The sequence below is a fragment of the Hoplias malabaricus genome, chromosome 8 (genome assembly GCF_029633855.1).
Source record: "Hoplias malabaricus isolate fHopMal1 chromosome 8, fHopMal1.hap1, whole genome shotgun sequence".
NCBI classification, from domain to species: domain Eukaryota; kingdom Metazoa; phylum Chordata; class Actinopteri; order Characiformes; family Erythrinidae; genus Hoplias; species Hoplias malabaricus.
Window position 1 is genome coordinate 8,334,773 of NC_089807.1, and position 16,406 is coordinate 8,351,178.

Genomic DNA, 16,406 nt, shown 5'->3' on the forward strand with positions numbered 1-16,406 from the left:
TCACAGCGGGGCTTTTTAATCCTGGTCCTGGGGCACTATTGCAAATTTTAGAGATTCCTCTGATCCCAAACTCACTCAGCAGCAACCAGTGAACGAACCTAGAGACCATCTCATGCATAACTCAGGATTACTGATAGGAAAATCTATCAGCTAGCTTTGTGTTAGTGTGTGTTCAAATGATGGAAGTGGACACTGAGGGGTTTAAAAACTCCAGCAGCTACTGCTGTGTCTGATCCACTCTACACCAGCACAACACACACTAACACACCACCACCACGTCAGTGTCACTGCAGCGCTGAGAATGATCCACCACCACATCACACCTGCTCTGTGGGGGTCCTGAGCGCTGAGGGAAAGGGGAAAGGGGGGTGATGAAGTATGCGGAGCAACAGGTTGACTACAGTCTGTAATTGTAGGTGAGTGGAGGTCAGTGAATGAAGAAACAAGGAGGTGGCTTTAAAGTTATGGCTGATTGGTTTATATAGGAGCTTCCAAACATCTGCAGCTTCTTTGTTCAAACACTAGAGGGCGCTACGTGTCAGAAAACTCACTGTAGCTTCGAGGTACATTTACATTGGACAAAGGTTTACAGACACCTAATGACACTTATCTGAAAAGCCTCTGCTGGGAAGGCTTTAGATGGTGAAACACTGCTGTGAGGATTTGATGGCATCCACAAGATCACGGCGCTGATCACTGATGGTTGATAATTACTGGCAGTGGATCAGAAACACCACTCCAAATCTTCCTACATTTAATTGTTCAATCATTGGGTGGTGCTCCATCAACTCCAGAGAACGCAGCTCAGTGCTGGTGGACTCTACACCTCTCTAGCCGACGCTTGTCATTGTGTATACTGACCTGGGGCTCGTGCAACTGGTCCCATCTCATCCCAAAGTGTTTAAAGTGGTGTGAAGCTGGGGGCAGAGCGCACACACACACACACACGCACCAGCGGGTTGTGGGCGGAGTCTACAAAGGCACGTATTGTGAGCTCATCGATATTCAATTGTAAGCTTCAATGTGGGTGTGGCTTCCAGACACCTTCTAACCAATGGCTAACGCGGCGCTGGGGTGTGGGCGGAGCTTAGAGTTCCACCCTAATGTACTCATTGTCACTGTAACACACAGAACGAAGAGTGTGACAAGTGTGTGTGTGTGTGAGAGAGAGAGAGAGAGAGAGAGAGAGAGAGAGAGAGTCGCAGTGACTGTGAGCATTTTCTCCGAAGGATGTGTTCCTCTCCTCCAGCGGCGGGATGCTGAGCAGAAAAGTGTCCGCAGCCGAGGCGCTGAGCGCGGCTGTGGCGGTGGACCGCGGCCGTGCGGCTGAGCGGCTCCAGGCGGCGCTCGCAGGACTCCAGGAGCTGCACTTTCTCCGGGACAAACAGAGCCACATGGTCCGCTGGGCGCTCCGGATAAACAAGGAAAAGCCGTTCAGTTTTCCCCAAGTGACGAGCAAGGAGCCGGACACCAGCAACGACTCCGAGGAGCAGCGCCTGGAGGCGACACTCACTGCCCTCAAGCAGCAGCTGGTGAGGACAGACTCTTATTTTGTTGTTGTTGGTCGTGTTTGTCCATCTGATGTTGGCCTGTGTGTTGAACAGTGACAGTAAAATGTACACATGATGTTTGTGAGATGACAGATGAATGTTGGAGTTCACGCAGGGTCCACCACATGAGTTTGGGGTTTCACTTTCCTGGTTCTGAACCTTTTTTCACACTCCATCAGCCATTAAAGCGGAACAAAGATTAAAAACATAAACGCAATTTAAATGTAAAACCGTGTTTAAATACGAATGAAGCCGGTAAAACAGCCCTAACGCAGACCGTTCTGGTGAAAAGGGTCCAGAAAAAGTAGCTAACTGACAGTAACATTGAATAGCACCCCCTTGTGGAGCAGGTGAGTGAGTGAGTGAGTGAGTGAGTGAGTGAGTGAGTGAGTGAGTAAGTGAGTGAGTGAGTGAGTGAGTGAGTGAGTGAGTGAGTGAGTGAGTAAGTGAGTGAGTGAGTGAGTGAGTTAAAAGCTATGTTCATTAGGTGGTTCACATCTAAAAATAAGGAGACTGATATTGGCTCCTGATTACCATTGAAGCAGCCATGGCTTAAAGGTTAGAAAAACAGGTTTTGGACCAGAATATTGTGTGTGTGTGTGTGTGTGTGTGTGTGTGTGCACCCATTGAATCTTCTCCATTTATTTCAAAATCCACTTGGAGACAAACTGTGAAGAACAGCCCCAAACAGACCCCAGTTTCTTTGCTGATAGATGCTTCAAGTAGAAGTTTTGCTCTGTTGGTGCTTTTAGATCTGACACTAATCCCCACCCCCCACACCCAAACACACACACACACACACACACACACACACACAGCAGTCCTGGTTGTTTTTTTGGTGACTTGTGGGGGCTGGTGAGGGCTGTAAATCACCGTCCACTGCAGGGGGAAGGGGGCAGGTCCAGGTGGGGGGTGTTTCCTCTCTGATGATTAACCCAGTTTAATGAGAATGGCCACTGAAAGCTGACCTGGTCGGCCGCGCCGTGTTTAACCCCACGGTGCTCCTCAGTGAACGCATGAATACAACTGCGCTCGGCTCTAGGACAGGAAGGCTGCTTCCTCGGTTGAAATCTCTCATTCAGTTCGGCTCAGTGTGGATCTCTGGGTGTGTCTCAAAACCTGAAGAGCTCCCTATTGACTCCCACCGAGTCCCACCTCCTGTTTTACAGCGTTCATCCAGTGGTAATATTCAGAAAAAGTGGCGTTGCACAGAAACACAAGTCTAAAAGTGAGCGGTTGCGTTTGCTCAGTGTAGTTTGTGTAATTTGCTTGTATTTTATTATCACCCTGTGGCTCTTACAACATTTACATAGGTGTTTATACCCAGCACATTTCGTATCGTAACCAAAACATCATCCATTTTCTGACCCCTCGTAATCCATTAGAAACTGTGCACCGTCTCGTTGTCGGTGGCTGTTCTCAGTCCAGACCTGAACAGAATGGAAGAGGCCAAACTACTGTAGGTTCTATGTGCTACACAGTGCTACAAAGGGTTCTTTGAGCGATGCCTTAGAAGAACCGAGTTTGTTTAAGAGATGTGTGAGCGTGAAGAACCTTATAAAAGTTTAAAAATCCATCACTCGATCTTAAGGTTCTTCACCCACATGGTTCTTTATGGAGAACCAAAAGTGGTTCTTCTATGGCATCGCTCAACGGACCCTTTGTAGCGCCGTTATTTTTGAGACTTCACAATCTTTTAGTTATTGATTCTTTAGTTAATTCACTTATTTATTTACTTATATATATTTGCCCTGTTTTGAAGTAACACACAGTTCAGTGTTTTGCCAAGTTTCTGAGCGCTGTGGCTTCACTCGACCGAGGGAATCTAGCAGGATGCTAAAGCCAAACCCTCTGAATTCACAAGTGGCTTCGGTGAACGTTGAACCTCTTGCTGTAGCAAAGGAGAGCTGCAACAGTTTCTAATTACATTTTAATTTGCGTTGTAGACGGGCCGTAAGAGGCACTGCGCTCCTGACACTGTTTAAAGGAGAGTCCCAGCCCTTGCTTTTATGTAAATAATAAATATGTATATTTAAATATGTTGGGTTTGTGACATCACAGAAACAAATCCGCACTTTTAAAACACAAATGGTTTCTGAGTCTTTCCTGGTCCTGTGTAATGCACTGCACAAAATGAAACCTAGGCAAGTAAAATTTACTGAAATCTAGTCTAAATATCTAGTGTTACTCATTTGGAAGTTGTTGTAAGAATGTAATAAAAGTATTCAACTTATTTTTCATGTTTTAAATCATTTTATCTACAGAAAGTGTCTTATTCCAGTGGCAGATATTGTTTCTAAATTAAAAAAATAACATAAAATGATGCTTAAAAGAAGCAAAAATATCTGCCACTGGAATAAGACACTTTCTGTAGATAAAATGATTTAAAACAGGAAAAATAAGTTGAATACTTTTACTACATTCTTACAACAACTTCCAAATGAGTAACACTAGATATTTAGACTAGATTTCAGTAAATTTTACTTGCCTACTTGCTTTACTTGCTTTACTGCAGTGTGCAGTGAGTAGGGCTCCTCCAGTGGAGTCCTGGCCACATCCCCTTTCATTGAACGAGAAGTTTAATGCACCACTGGTCACCGTTAAGAGGGTTTTCACCACAGGGCGTAACACACAAGGCACCAACAGCGAGACGTGCTTTCTCATGCTGGGGAGTAGTCCTGCTGTACGAGGCAAGTCCACCGATCAGAGTGAGTGTTCCTGACCAAGGCTGGACCCATAGTAATAAACACACGACGTTATACAGAGAACCATCTTGAAGGAGGCGCTATTTGTTTTCGATTTTGCATTTTTTTAATGATGATATCGGCGCATTTTCTCACAAACAACTGATGGATACAGAAGATAAATGGCACCCACTTTCAGGTCTTATTTTTGACCATAATCTCACTCCGAGAAAAGGCCTGCTACCTTCAGCGTTTGGAATGCAGAGGTTACGGTCAGATCACCCCAGTTCAATATTTGGTTTGCTCTTGTATTGCCTTGTGTCTGAGTTCACAAAGGCCTGTGTTTCTCTGTGGGGGAGATGAATGACTCTACAACACTAGACCCCCAGGCCATCCCTTGTCCTTGCCCGGTTAATGGTCAACTACACTCCTTCTTCCTCCTTTTCCTTCTCTCCCTCCCGTCCTTCCCCCTGTACGTCGTATAACCGCAGGGAACCCGTGTCATTCGTTAAAGATCTCCTTTGGCCAGTGACCTGTTGGAGTCGAGATATGCAGGGCTTTAGGTGGAGCTGCTTGTGTCATTCGTGGCATGACTTTAAATGCCACTTGAAGGGTCATCCGTTTCGGTGCTGAAAGGAGTCGAGGACAGCTGTTCTAGCTCAACCTCTAAACTGCTGAGTTGAGTCAGGTGTGTTTGAGCCGCACTACAACAGACTGTGACACTACGGGTGACCTCTGTCCTGGACTTTAGCTCCTGAGCAGCTCAGTTAGCGCAGATATATGGAGATCCATACGTTTATAAACATATAGAGTAAAGCGCAGAGGTTCTTAGACCCAGACATTTACATTTAGAAGAATATATATCTCTATGATAATATACAGTTGGTCCTCCACGTTTGCAGAGGTGAGGTGCACACCATCCCTGCGACAAACAAAAAGCCACGAAGGTCCCTTGGTCCCCCACAAACACGAACTCTTAGCGATGTTTAACTGCGGGCGCAGACACTGACTGCACGGTGTCGAGAGTATATCATAGTTCTAGCTTTTCTTTAATGGTCATCAGCGTCTGTCTCTGTATCACGTTCAGAAACTAGACACTCCATCACAGCTGATATTTTACTGCCTTTAAAAGTTGTAAGAAACGTGAGCTGCTCCCCACCGTCCGAGACACAACATGCGAGTGATTGCTGCACAGAGGCGTTGATGTTGTTACGTTTGATGCAGTTAGGACTTTTACACTTTACTTTTCCTTAAAGTTTCTTATCTCATAACTTCGCAGGCTGCGATATCTATCTTTAACCCACAGATTTGGTCAAACTCCTTTCATTAGGAAAGGGAAAAAGATGTAGCTACGGCTGGACAAGGACTCAATATCAATAAACTATCGCAATATAAAAAGTTTCAATTTTTAAACACGTTTTCAATATTTCAGTAACATATTTACAGCGTCTGTCACTGACTGACGGTCATTAGAGGGCGCTGTCGTCACTTCAGCACTGGATTTAAAGGTTAGTTTAAAAATGTTAATATTGACAAAGCTGAGGGGTGGTTGGTTGATGGTGAGGTCACGTTGCATTTAGTTGTTGGCAGGATTTTATACGGTTCCTATTCCATATCGGAATTATATCGTATCGACCGAAATTAAGAAATATATCGCGATATAAATGTCGGCCGTATCGTCCAGCCCTGGATGTAGCTCAATTCAGATTTGATAAAAATTTGAGAAGAAGAAAACATCTGGTCACAGAACAGCATCATTAACCCTTTCATGCATAAGTTATGACAACATTAACCTGGATTTTTTTTCCCCCAAAACGTTTTATTCTAAATTCAGGGTGAAGACTATTGTTTTATAAAAGTTTTTAAAAACGTAATCGCTTAAGAGATATTCATGTGTCCATTCAGGTGGCCATTCACATACAAATGATTGCAATAATAACCAAGTTAATGGAACAACCAATTTGTTAACAATAAATGAAGTAAAATGGAAACATTAATGTTGGAGAACAAATATTATGCTGTGTTTTAACTGGTACTGGTTTGATCTAGAAAAAGAAAAAATACATGAACTATGCTCCAATATCCTCTGAAAACATAGTGCACTGTCTTTTTTTAAGAAAAAAAATCTGTAAACGGTCTCCCCTGGAGTCTCCAGAAACATGGGAGTTTGTCTTTTGTTCCTTAACGAAAGCCTTTTTTTCATCAGCTTCTGACTCAAGTAAACAGTTCCTCTGGGGAAACCTGCTTTATATAAACACATAACAGTGGCAACAAATATCCCTGACATCTGCAGAAAAGATAGTGAGAAACCGATGAGCGTTACTGTAATTATCAGATAAATACATTTGTTCTGCTTTTTTCTCCTTGATAATAAAAAAATAATAAAACCGTATGATGGTCTCTCTGTTGACTTTTGCCTGATGTGTTTATAATGTAATCCTACATTAGTCCTACACCAACACGAGGACAATGTTCTGCCTTTATGTGTTGCATGTGTGTGAAGAAAGCAGTATCATTTCACTGTGGTGCTACAGTACCTCACTGTGCCATCCATGTGACAAACCGGTGACTTCCCAATGACACCTGGAAACAGGGTCGTGACTCATGACGACCTACTCCTGTGTTTGTTGTCTTTAGACACGTCTGCGCAGACAGGATGTTGGACTGAAGACACACCTGCAGCAGCTGGATCAGCAGATCAGCGAGCTCAAGCTGGACGTGTGTAAAGCTTCTGCTGAGCACCTGGAGAGTGACAGCAGGCCGAGCTCAGGTGAGTGGAGGAATCCACAAACACACCATGCAAACAAAATACACAGGGGCAAAGAACTCTGAACTTATATGAGCCCACGCTTCAGTTTCTCATACAACTATTTATAGGAATTACAGTGTTATAAACTTTATATTAACAAGCCAAGAGTCAAAAAAGTCTAAATAAATTTCTAATAATGTACTTCCTTTAGGGTTCTACGAGCTCAGCGATGGAGGACTGGGCTCCCTGTCCAACTCCTGCACATCTCTCTACAGCGAGTGCCTCTCCACCTCGTCCCAGGCCAGCTTGCTCCCACTGTCCTCCGCCTCTTCTATTCGCCACCACCGTAGCCCTCCCAGCCAAGCCGATGTGTCCCGTCGACGCTCCGCCGATGAGTCAACAGCTCAGACGGACGCTCCTCGAGGGCTGGGAGTGCGACTGGGAAGCTGCGGAATACGTACAACGTCTGTGAGCTCAGAAAGAGCCAGACAGAGACCTGTCTCAACAGGTGAGCCCTGTGTATAAGTAATAAGTGCTTCTATGTGAACCTTACCAAGGACAAAAGTATTGACACCACTGAATAGTTTATAAGTTTATATTCAGCAGTGTTTCAAGGAAAAACAACTTAAATATCAAACATAAATAAGAAAGTTAGTGCAGACCACACCCGTTAATGCTGAAATGAGAAGGTGAAATCAGGTATATTTTTGGGAAGGAATTCAGGGCGCATTAGCAATGATTATAAAGTCACGACCCATTTTAAACAAACGACTGTGCAATGGTGTAAAGTATTGGTCTTCTACTACTCTGATAGTGTTATTTCTGCTGCCAGTTCTCTCTCGTCGGTCTGAGGTGATAAACTGGCAAATACGTTTTTGAATGACAGCTCAGTGCCCCAGAAGACACGCTTCCACTCAAAATTGAATTAAAGCTAATAAACGCCATAATGGAAAAATATCTTTGCAGGTCGTATAATTTACATTTGCAATGGTTATATTTGCGTCTGTGAGTTTTATTCTCCCTCAAATTCTTATTTTTGTTTGATATTTAAGGTTTATTTTCCACAAATCAGATTCCATATATTTCTGCTGTAATTAAGATTGAATAACTGTTAAATATGAGGTGGGGAGGCCAAGTGTACAGAGCCAGCAATCACTCTATCACTCAGCGCAAGCTAACGTGGACATCTCTTAGCTGTCATATCAAAACAGGCAGTTAGTCTTTCCCTCAGAACGTTTTTGAGGTGTGCAGTGCTGCTGATTTACTTAGAAACAAATCAGTGGCTTATATCATGTGACTATTTCATATGGAGGGGGCACATGCTAGCCTTTACCATGCCAGTTTGGTAGGATTATGTGATAATGGAGACCTAACTTAGAGGCTGGAGTTGGCCTGACAAAACCGATAAAGAAATGTATTTATTTCTTAATGCTGGACATCATAGAAGACGTGACTGTTTTGCGAAATCATTGTGTATCTGTTCTTATTTTTCAGGTGATCTCGACCGAGTGATTAGCCCTGGCTTTGGCTGCTCTAAACCTGTTGATACGAAGATCACCACCCTTTGCAATAACCTCTGTAATCCCGCCGTGGATCCCAAATATCAGAGTAACCTCGTATCCCGAAACGGAATTGAAGTATACCGCTACCCCAGCCCCTTACATGCGGTGGCCCTCCAGAGCCCCATCTTCACTCTCACTGGAGATCAGGGGGAGGTCATGGCTTTCCAGGGCCAGGAGAATCAGACTGAAGTGGGATACTCTGAGGACTCTCAACCCAAACAGGAGCTGAGTGACTCCACACCTGTAGGTTACATTGCTAAACTGGTTCAGCGCAGCTCCAGCAAGAATGAAATGGTTACCGGAAAGGCCCAGATTCCCTGCAGTGACACCCAGAGTCATGGACTGATTGCACCCAGAGCTCAAGAACTGAACTATGGACATTTGAGGACTGCTGAAGTGCTGGGTGCCCCACAGCAAAAAACAGTGTCCTCAGGGAACTCAGTAGCGACTGAGAGGAATTCACTGCCGAGAAACTTTGGTCAAGAGCAAAAAATCCCATCCAGCAGTAGATCAGAAGAACCAAATCCAGGCCGTCTGTGCCATGTTCAGTATCCACCAAGTACCAGGGATCACAGGGCAACCTTAGCTTTGGGCCCTGTGAGCAAAGTTAGAGAGAAAACCGAGGACAACAAACAATGCATTCAGGTTGATCATGGAAAGAACCATGACTCTAATGGTCTATCTTTGATCTCAAAGCTTCCAGAGAGGAGACACCACTTGATCTCCAGCAACGAGGAGAACAGAAGCAGTGATGGTGGTCATGCTCGTCCAGGGCAATCTGAATTCGTCCATGCCCAGTTTGTGCCGGCAGGGTCTCAACGGGTGAAGGTACATCAGGCAGACAAGAAGACAAAGGCAGTGAAGCTTCGGAAGAAAGGTAATGAGAAACCTCCAGGTAGAAAGCACCAGCAGAGGCAATCCCTTAGAGAGTTGGAGAAGGAGAGAGTGTGTGGATTTAAAGCTCGTGGAGACCGAGAGTCAAAGCAGACCTATGTGGAAAGAGAGAGGATGGACGGCCACCTTCGGGAAGCGAGGGTTAGATCGTGTTCTGAGTCCAGTCTTCTGGGTCCTAGTGCTGATGTCCAGTCTCAGCCCCAGCAGAAGTCCAGCAAGCCCCGTAAGGCCCAGTTCCTAGACCTGGGCAACCCTGTGCTTGGCCAGCCGAGAAGAAAGCAGAGCTCTCGAAAATGGCCTTCCGCCTCTGAGATCCAGCTCCCACCAAGTGTTTCAGCCCACTATCAAAGATCCAAGGAGCTTCCAACCCAACGACTCCCGCAAAAGCAAGGCATGGTGCGAAGTGTTAGCCTGAAACCCCGCTCTGTTAACTGGGGTGGTGTTCCTCGTCCACTCCAACCTACTCTGTCTTCCTCTTCCTACTTCAGCAACATGAATTTCAGATACCCACCTGCTCCTCCTGGTGCCCGCTATCCTTCAAAATGCGAGTCGGAGTTCTCCGAGTACTCAGCCGAATGTGCCTCCTTGTTCCACTCCACCATCGCGGAGAGCAGTGAGGGAGAGTTGAGCGACTACACAACCAACCGTTTTGGAGACAGCGAGTCCAGCCAGGAATCCCTGACCGCCTCCCATTCGGACAGCAGCCTGTCGCTGGATGATGAGGATGATGACATTTTGGAGGAAGAGGAGGTGGAAGATGATGGGGATCTGGTATGGCCAGAGGCAGCTGTAGGCCCAACAGCAGCTGGGCTTTCCCTTCAGCAGCATTCCCGACCAGAGCCGGTGGCGTGCCGCATCAAAGCTTCCAGAGCACTGAAGAAGAAAATCCGCCGCTTCCAACCAGCATCGCTGAAAGTCATGACTCTGGTGTAAATCTCAGGCCTACTCTGGAAACTTCTTGCAGTATTCTGACACATGTTAGAGGATCCTGACCTAGTGCTCTGGGTTCCTCTGCAGATAAAATGTTTTTATTCCCTGATTCACCCTTTTCTTTTCAGAAATGGTGGGGTAATTAGCTGATTAGTGTGTTACAGCAGGGAAAGCACTGATATGTGCATGGCAGCAACACTCAACACAGGAAAAAACTGTTCTTGGCAAGTAAAGTGTCAGTATGCATTGTTCTGTGTGCTGCATAAGTTAGAAAACACAGGATAAAACGAGTCATTCTGATTCTGCTCCGCTTCTGACGTCAAGTACAGAGACTTTAGAATGGCCCCGCCCCCTCGTCTGAGTCTGTCCAATCACAGCGCTGGACCCATGTTTATGTGAGCGCACAAAGACGAGGTTAAACTCAGCAAAACAGACACAACGAGCGCGGAGAAATAAGAGCACTGAGTAAAAACGGAGAAGAAAGAGAACAGAGGGAAAACGGCTAAAAACCAGAGCTTCTGCTCCTCGCTCCTCACTGCTGTGCGCTCGGGGTCGGGGTGAACAGCGAGCGGCTCATTATCATTTAAAGGAACAGGTGCTGAAAGCGGGCGTTCTGAACAGGGCTGTTTACACAGGGGGAGAACACTGCTGTGGGGCTCGTGGGGTTTGGACCAAAGCAGGTCACAGACGCTTCATTAAGAAACAGAACTGTGTTCCACTGTGGAGACGAGGGGGAGTATGTCCCATTTAAATGAACATGTACCTTATTTTACTTGGTGTAAAGTGCATTTCTACAGGTCTGAACGTGGGCTGCCACTCCTCTGTCTTACCAGCCAAAGACTAATATTTTATTGCCTTTTAAAGAGAAATTGTGGATCCAAAAAGAAAAAAAAAATGTTCCCAGTCAGAAACCACCTTTCATTTATTGAATTTCCAAATCAAAAGCGTGTTAACTCATTTTTCAGAAGGCACGTCTCTGCAGAGACAAAAATAACCTTCATTCTTAGGAAACAGGAAAGTCAAATGATAATGATTGAAAAACAAAAGCACAACATGCTACAAACTTCTACGGCCGAGCTGTAGATTCGTGGAGAACGATCCCTGCAGATTATTTGCAATTCCTCCAGCCGTTTTGACTGGAAATCAAATTAATGAAAGGTGGACATTGACCCACAGATCTATGCATGCAGAATGTACAATGTAAATATATTTTAATAAATCAAAACTCGCCAAAAATATTCTTTGAAAAACATTTCAGTTTTAAAGGACAAGGGTGTTCTTGTATTTTGTGACTTAATAATAATGTGTGTAAGTGTGTTTTGCACATTGATTTCTTGCTATGCATCATATATGTTTTGCAAAATAAATGCTATTTAATGTTCAAATGAGTCATTCTTGTCTGTGGATTTGAACTCACATTCTCCCGAAGCCTCTTTGCCCTGTTAAAATACAGTGAAGGCTGATAGCAGATAATGGAAATCTGTTTTTTATTCTGCACCCGAGGGGTGAAACTGTGCAAGAGTTTATCTAGCAGACAATTAACCCACATAAGATAAGCATTTAATGAGCTTCACGAGGTTGTTTGCACTGAATAACCTCACATACAGGTGTTATACGTGTGAGGGACAAGGTGCGAACCACCAAGGCCTTACTTACTGTACTGGCACTTTTCCACCGAATGGTCCTTACACTACACTACTCTTTTTTGTTTTTTTTGTTTTTTGTTTTGCTTTTCCATCAGGTTCTTGTTTAGTGGCTGTTCTCTCGTGGTTCAGAGCGAGTCGAGTAGGGACTAAACCGTGGCGTGTAAACCTTGCAGAGCGCTGATCGTCCAGAGAGAGTCGTCACTCTACGCCACGCAACGCAGACGACCAGCACCAACTCTCCATCTGTAAAATCTCCAGCTGCAGCAGAGATCACGTTTGTTTTTATCCGACTCACGACGGCAGCTCGTAAAATGACGCCGTGGTCTTTTGAAGAGGTTCAAACGCTCCTTGGATCGGTGGCCGACGAAAGAATCCAGCGAGAGCTGGACGCTGCAACAAGGAAGGAACAAACTCTACTGATCTGTCTGAACTGATGACGGAGCTGTGTTCAGTCCCAAACAACAACAGTAGTCTGAGTACAGCAGAGTAGAGTAGGTGCCTTGTAGTGGAAAAGCACCATAAGATTTTTCATTCCATTGTGAGTGGGTTCCACTTTTGCTACAGTAACAGCTTCTGCTTTTCTGGGAAAACATTTGGCTAGATGTTTGTACATGTTTGTGAGGATTTGATTGTACTTAACAGCAAAAGAACATTAGAAAGATCATTTGCTGGTGTTGTATTAGTTCTGGATCACAAACACTATTCACACTCATCTCAAATGTATTATATAGAGCTCAGTCTGTTGAGAACACAGCTGCACGTCTCCACAGCGTGATCTTAGGGGGGTTACACCTACTGCTGCACACTTGGCATCGGGCATGGTGACCTTAGGCTCAAACACAGCTTCTCCTGAGCTCCTCAGTTGAACGTCTCTCTCCGCGATGTGTGCATATTAAATATGTTGAGTTCACTCAGTGGGAGAGGAGTAGTTTATACAGTGAACGTCATACTAACGAAGGTTTTAGGGAGGTTAACGACTGACAAAAAAAGCAGAGACCATGCAGAGAGAGAGAGAGAGAGACCCCACCACAGAGCTGCCTTATGGAATGAACAGAGTGCTCTCGCAAATCCATGGTGGATTTTTCTATTAAAATTCCTGCGGTGTCACGGAGGTTGGAATGAGGTTTAAGGACTGTTTTGGAGCAACAGGCCTTTTAGAAACACACAGGTGGAGACCACATGATCTCTTAAGTTCCTTTTTTATCTCAGTCAGACAGGGTTTCAAGGGGCTTAAGTCTATGACACAGTGTCTCAGGATTTCATCAACTTTTACTTATGAGCCCTGGCTCTGCATGAGTCTGTCCTCGTGAACTCAGGCAGTGGGTCTGTGCTCTGCATTTAAAGGATTGCTCAATTCTAAGGCCTGGTCCACACACACACACACACTGGTATGCTTTGGAAAGGGTGTGTTCCTCCGTCGTTTTTTAAAATCATATTATCCACACAAGTATTGTTTTTAACCCTTAAGAGCCCAGACTCTGTTCGCCATGAAGCCAAATTATGAGAAATATAAAAGAGACAAAAGAAACATGGAACCTTTCAGTGTTCTGTATTTATTTCTGGGTTAAAATCCCACTGTAACATAAATACACACACTATCAATTTTGTACCTTGTATTCCAACATTTTGCTCCTGAAATGGGTTCAGAGTGGGTCTTATGTGACACAGGAACGGTGACTAAAGCATTTAAATTGTTGAAAAGGTTAGAACACACCTTTTAGAGCAAAAATATGCTTTTAAAGTAAGTATTTCTCCTCACCAACACACCATCATCCTGTAACTGAGGTCACACATACACCAAATGTTATGTGACTATAAACGTGATGGATAACGCTGTGTAGGGAACTTTCCAGACCTCATAAAAAGTTTGTGACACATATGTCACCACAGGCTCTTGTGGGTTAAAAAATATCCCATATCACATCAAAACGTGGAAACACACTGCTCAAAATGTAAAAAGAAAACACTGCTCTGTCCCTGGACGGCATGGAGGAAACCCATGCAGACACAGGGAGAACACACCACACTCCTCACAGACAGTCACCCGGAGGAAACCCACACAGACACAGGGAGAACACACCACACTCCTCTTAGACAGTCACCCGGAGGAAACCCACGCAGACACAGAGAGAACACACCACACTCCTCACAGACAGTCACCCGGAGGAAACCCACGCAGACACAGGGAGAACACACCACACTCCTCACAGACAGTCACCCGGAGGAAACCCACGCAGACACAGGGAGAACACACCACACTCCTCACAGACAGTCACCCGGAGGAAACCCACGCAGACACAGGGAGAACACACCACACTCCTCACAGACAGTCACCCGGAGGAAACCCACGCAGACACAGGGAGAACACACCACACTCCTCACAGACAGTCACCCGGAGGAAACCCACGCAGACACAGGAAGAACACACCACACTCCTCACAGACAGTCGCCTGGAGGTTTTCCAAAAGGTCCACTTCCAGTGATGGTCCTCAGACACAGTGTGAGTTTGGACCCAAGGCCAAAACACATAGAACAAGCTACAAAAGAATTACCCAACACCCACTAGGGTTTCCTGACAAAGCCTAAACGCCACTGAAACAGAGCTAGAGGTGAAGAGCCACTATGTGCTCAACATTAAATGTTTATAGACATTTAATGTCTATAATGTCATAATGTCTCATCATCTTTTCCACTGGGAGTTTTTCACTACTTTACTGCAGCAACTGTCTAATATTCTCAGCGGGTGTTACACTTGTTTTCCGAACATTTCTGCATGCATTTGATTGCATTCAGCCACAGGAATATCAGTGAAGTCATTGGATGGAGCTCCGGTGCCCAACGTGGCACTTGTGCAGTAACATAAAAAAAAAAATGCATTTTTCAAAAAGATGTGTCATTTTCTTCCAGCAAATCAAACCCATCCTGGGGGCGGGACTAACCAATCAGAGCAGCGCTGCTCTGATCCACAGGGTGACTGCACTTGTCAGGACACATTTTCATGTCACGAAGCATTCTCAACGGCCACTGAGACATAATCTACGTGGCCAAAAGTTTCTGGACAGCCGCTCATTTAAAATTGTTCCTGAGATGAAGGATATTAGTCAGGATTCTGTTTCTTTTTTTGCTGCAGAAACAGTCTCTACTCCTGGGAAGGCATTACACTTGAGGTTTGAACATTTCTGTGAGGATCTGATGGCACTGAGCAAGGTCATAAGTGAACATCTGTATTCAAAGTGGCTGCACATTAAAGCTCTGGATTCACTATTAGAGGTGTCTTAAACATTTCGACATATTACATATACATCTTCTGTAAAAACAAGGCATATTCCCGCTGTGCCTCACCGACGCCGTCTCTCCTGATCAATGAAACGGTCAGCAGGGTTGGACCGCTCAGAGTTTCTGTTGTGACACGGTCTCGTCTGGCTACGGTGAGCTTTGACCCCAGTGAGGATTGTGATTAAGTCCTGATAGAAACAGCCAGAACCTGCAGAAAGAAAAGAAATGGGCTGGGTGGGGTAAGCCGGGGAGGGCGAGGGGCCAGGGGTCCAGCTGTGTTTCTTTGAAGCTCCGTTAGGGGCAATAGGCTTGACCTTGTGCTTGTGTTCACCTCGGGCAGCTGTCTGACCGGATCAGCTCACACATCTCCTCACAATGGAACAAATTACCAGCTCCCTGCCCAAGATCACCACAACATGCTCCTTAAAGGGCCCATATCATCCCTCTTTTCCTCCCGTCATATATTTTACACTAAGCCAACCCGCCAAGGTAAAATCACCGTTTTTGTGATGTCACAAATATATCTGCTTATTCAGCAAAAATCATTTTAGCCCTGCACACTCATGGTGGAGATATAGAGTGTTCCAGCCTGGGGGCTGTCTACATGCTTCATAAGTTATTTAGCCAAACGTTTGTGGACACACTCTCATCTAAAATCTATTCAGAAATTAATATATTTTCTGTGGAGGTTGTCCTCTTTTACTGTGAATAACAGCTTGTGCTATTCTGAGGAGGCTTTGCTCTAGGTGTAGGAATGTTTCTGTATGTATCTGATGGTAATTTAGCCATAAGAACATCAGTGAGGTCAGGTACTGGTGTTGAACGATTAGTCCTCGATCACAAACAACAATGCACTACTGACAAACACTGGGCAGCCAAGGCCTGACATCAGACACAGTGATCTGGTGCTTTTTCACCACGTACCTACACTATTCTACTGCTCTCTACTGGACTCTAACTCTCTGTTTCGTCCCTGGTTGGTTTCCCACTTACAGAGCCCCCCCAAATGTATCTGGTGTCATCTCAAACTCCCGTCTCTAAGGGGAACAGTGGGCTTTGGAAACCACAACAACGGCGGTGGTAACGTTAAGCGGTGTTTACTCATGGTGTATCGG

At 45.1% G+C, this 16,406-nt stretch overlaps 1 protein-coding gene across 1 annotated transcript; it reads left to right on the top strand.

Moving 5' to 3' along the window:
* Positions 1-1,234: 1,234 nt before the first annotated feature.
* dact2 (dishevelled-binding antagonist of beta-catenin 2) lies at positions 1,235-10,747 on the top strand. Its single transcript, XM_066679597.1, has 4 exons — positions 1,235-1,532; positions 6,872-7,004; positions 7,195-7,491; positions 8,478-10,747. The coding sequence occupies exons 1-4, from the start codon at positions 1,257-1,259 to the stop codon at positions 10,370-10,372; spliced, it is 2,601 nt and encodes an 866-aa protein (XP_066535694.1). The 5' UTR covers positions 1,235-1,256; the 3' UTR covers positions 10,373-10,747.
* Positions 10,748-16,406: the final 5,659 nt, after the last annotated feature.

Coding starts and splice junctions, on each gene's coding strand:
- dact2 (XM_066679597.1), top strand. CDS start 1,257: ATGCTGAGCAGAAAAGTGTCCGCAGCCGAGGCGCTGAGCGCGGCTGTG. Junction 1,533..6,871: donor CTGCCCTCAAGCAGCAGCTG/GTGAGGACAGAC, acceptor TGTTGTCTTTAG/ACACGTCTGCGCAGACAGGA. Junction 7,005..7,194: donor TGACAGCAGGCCGAGCTCAG/GTGAGTGGAGGA, acceptor TACTTCCTTTAG/GGTTCTACGAGCTCAGCGAT.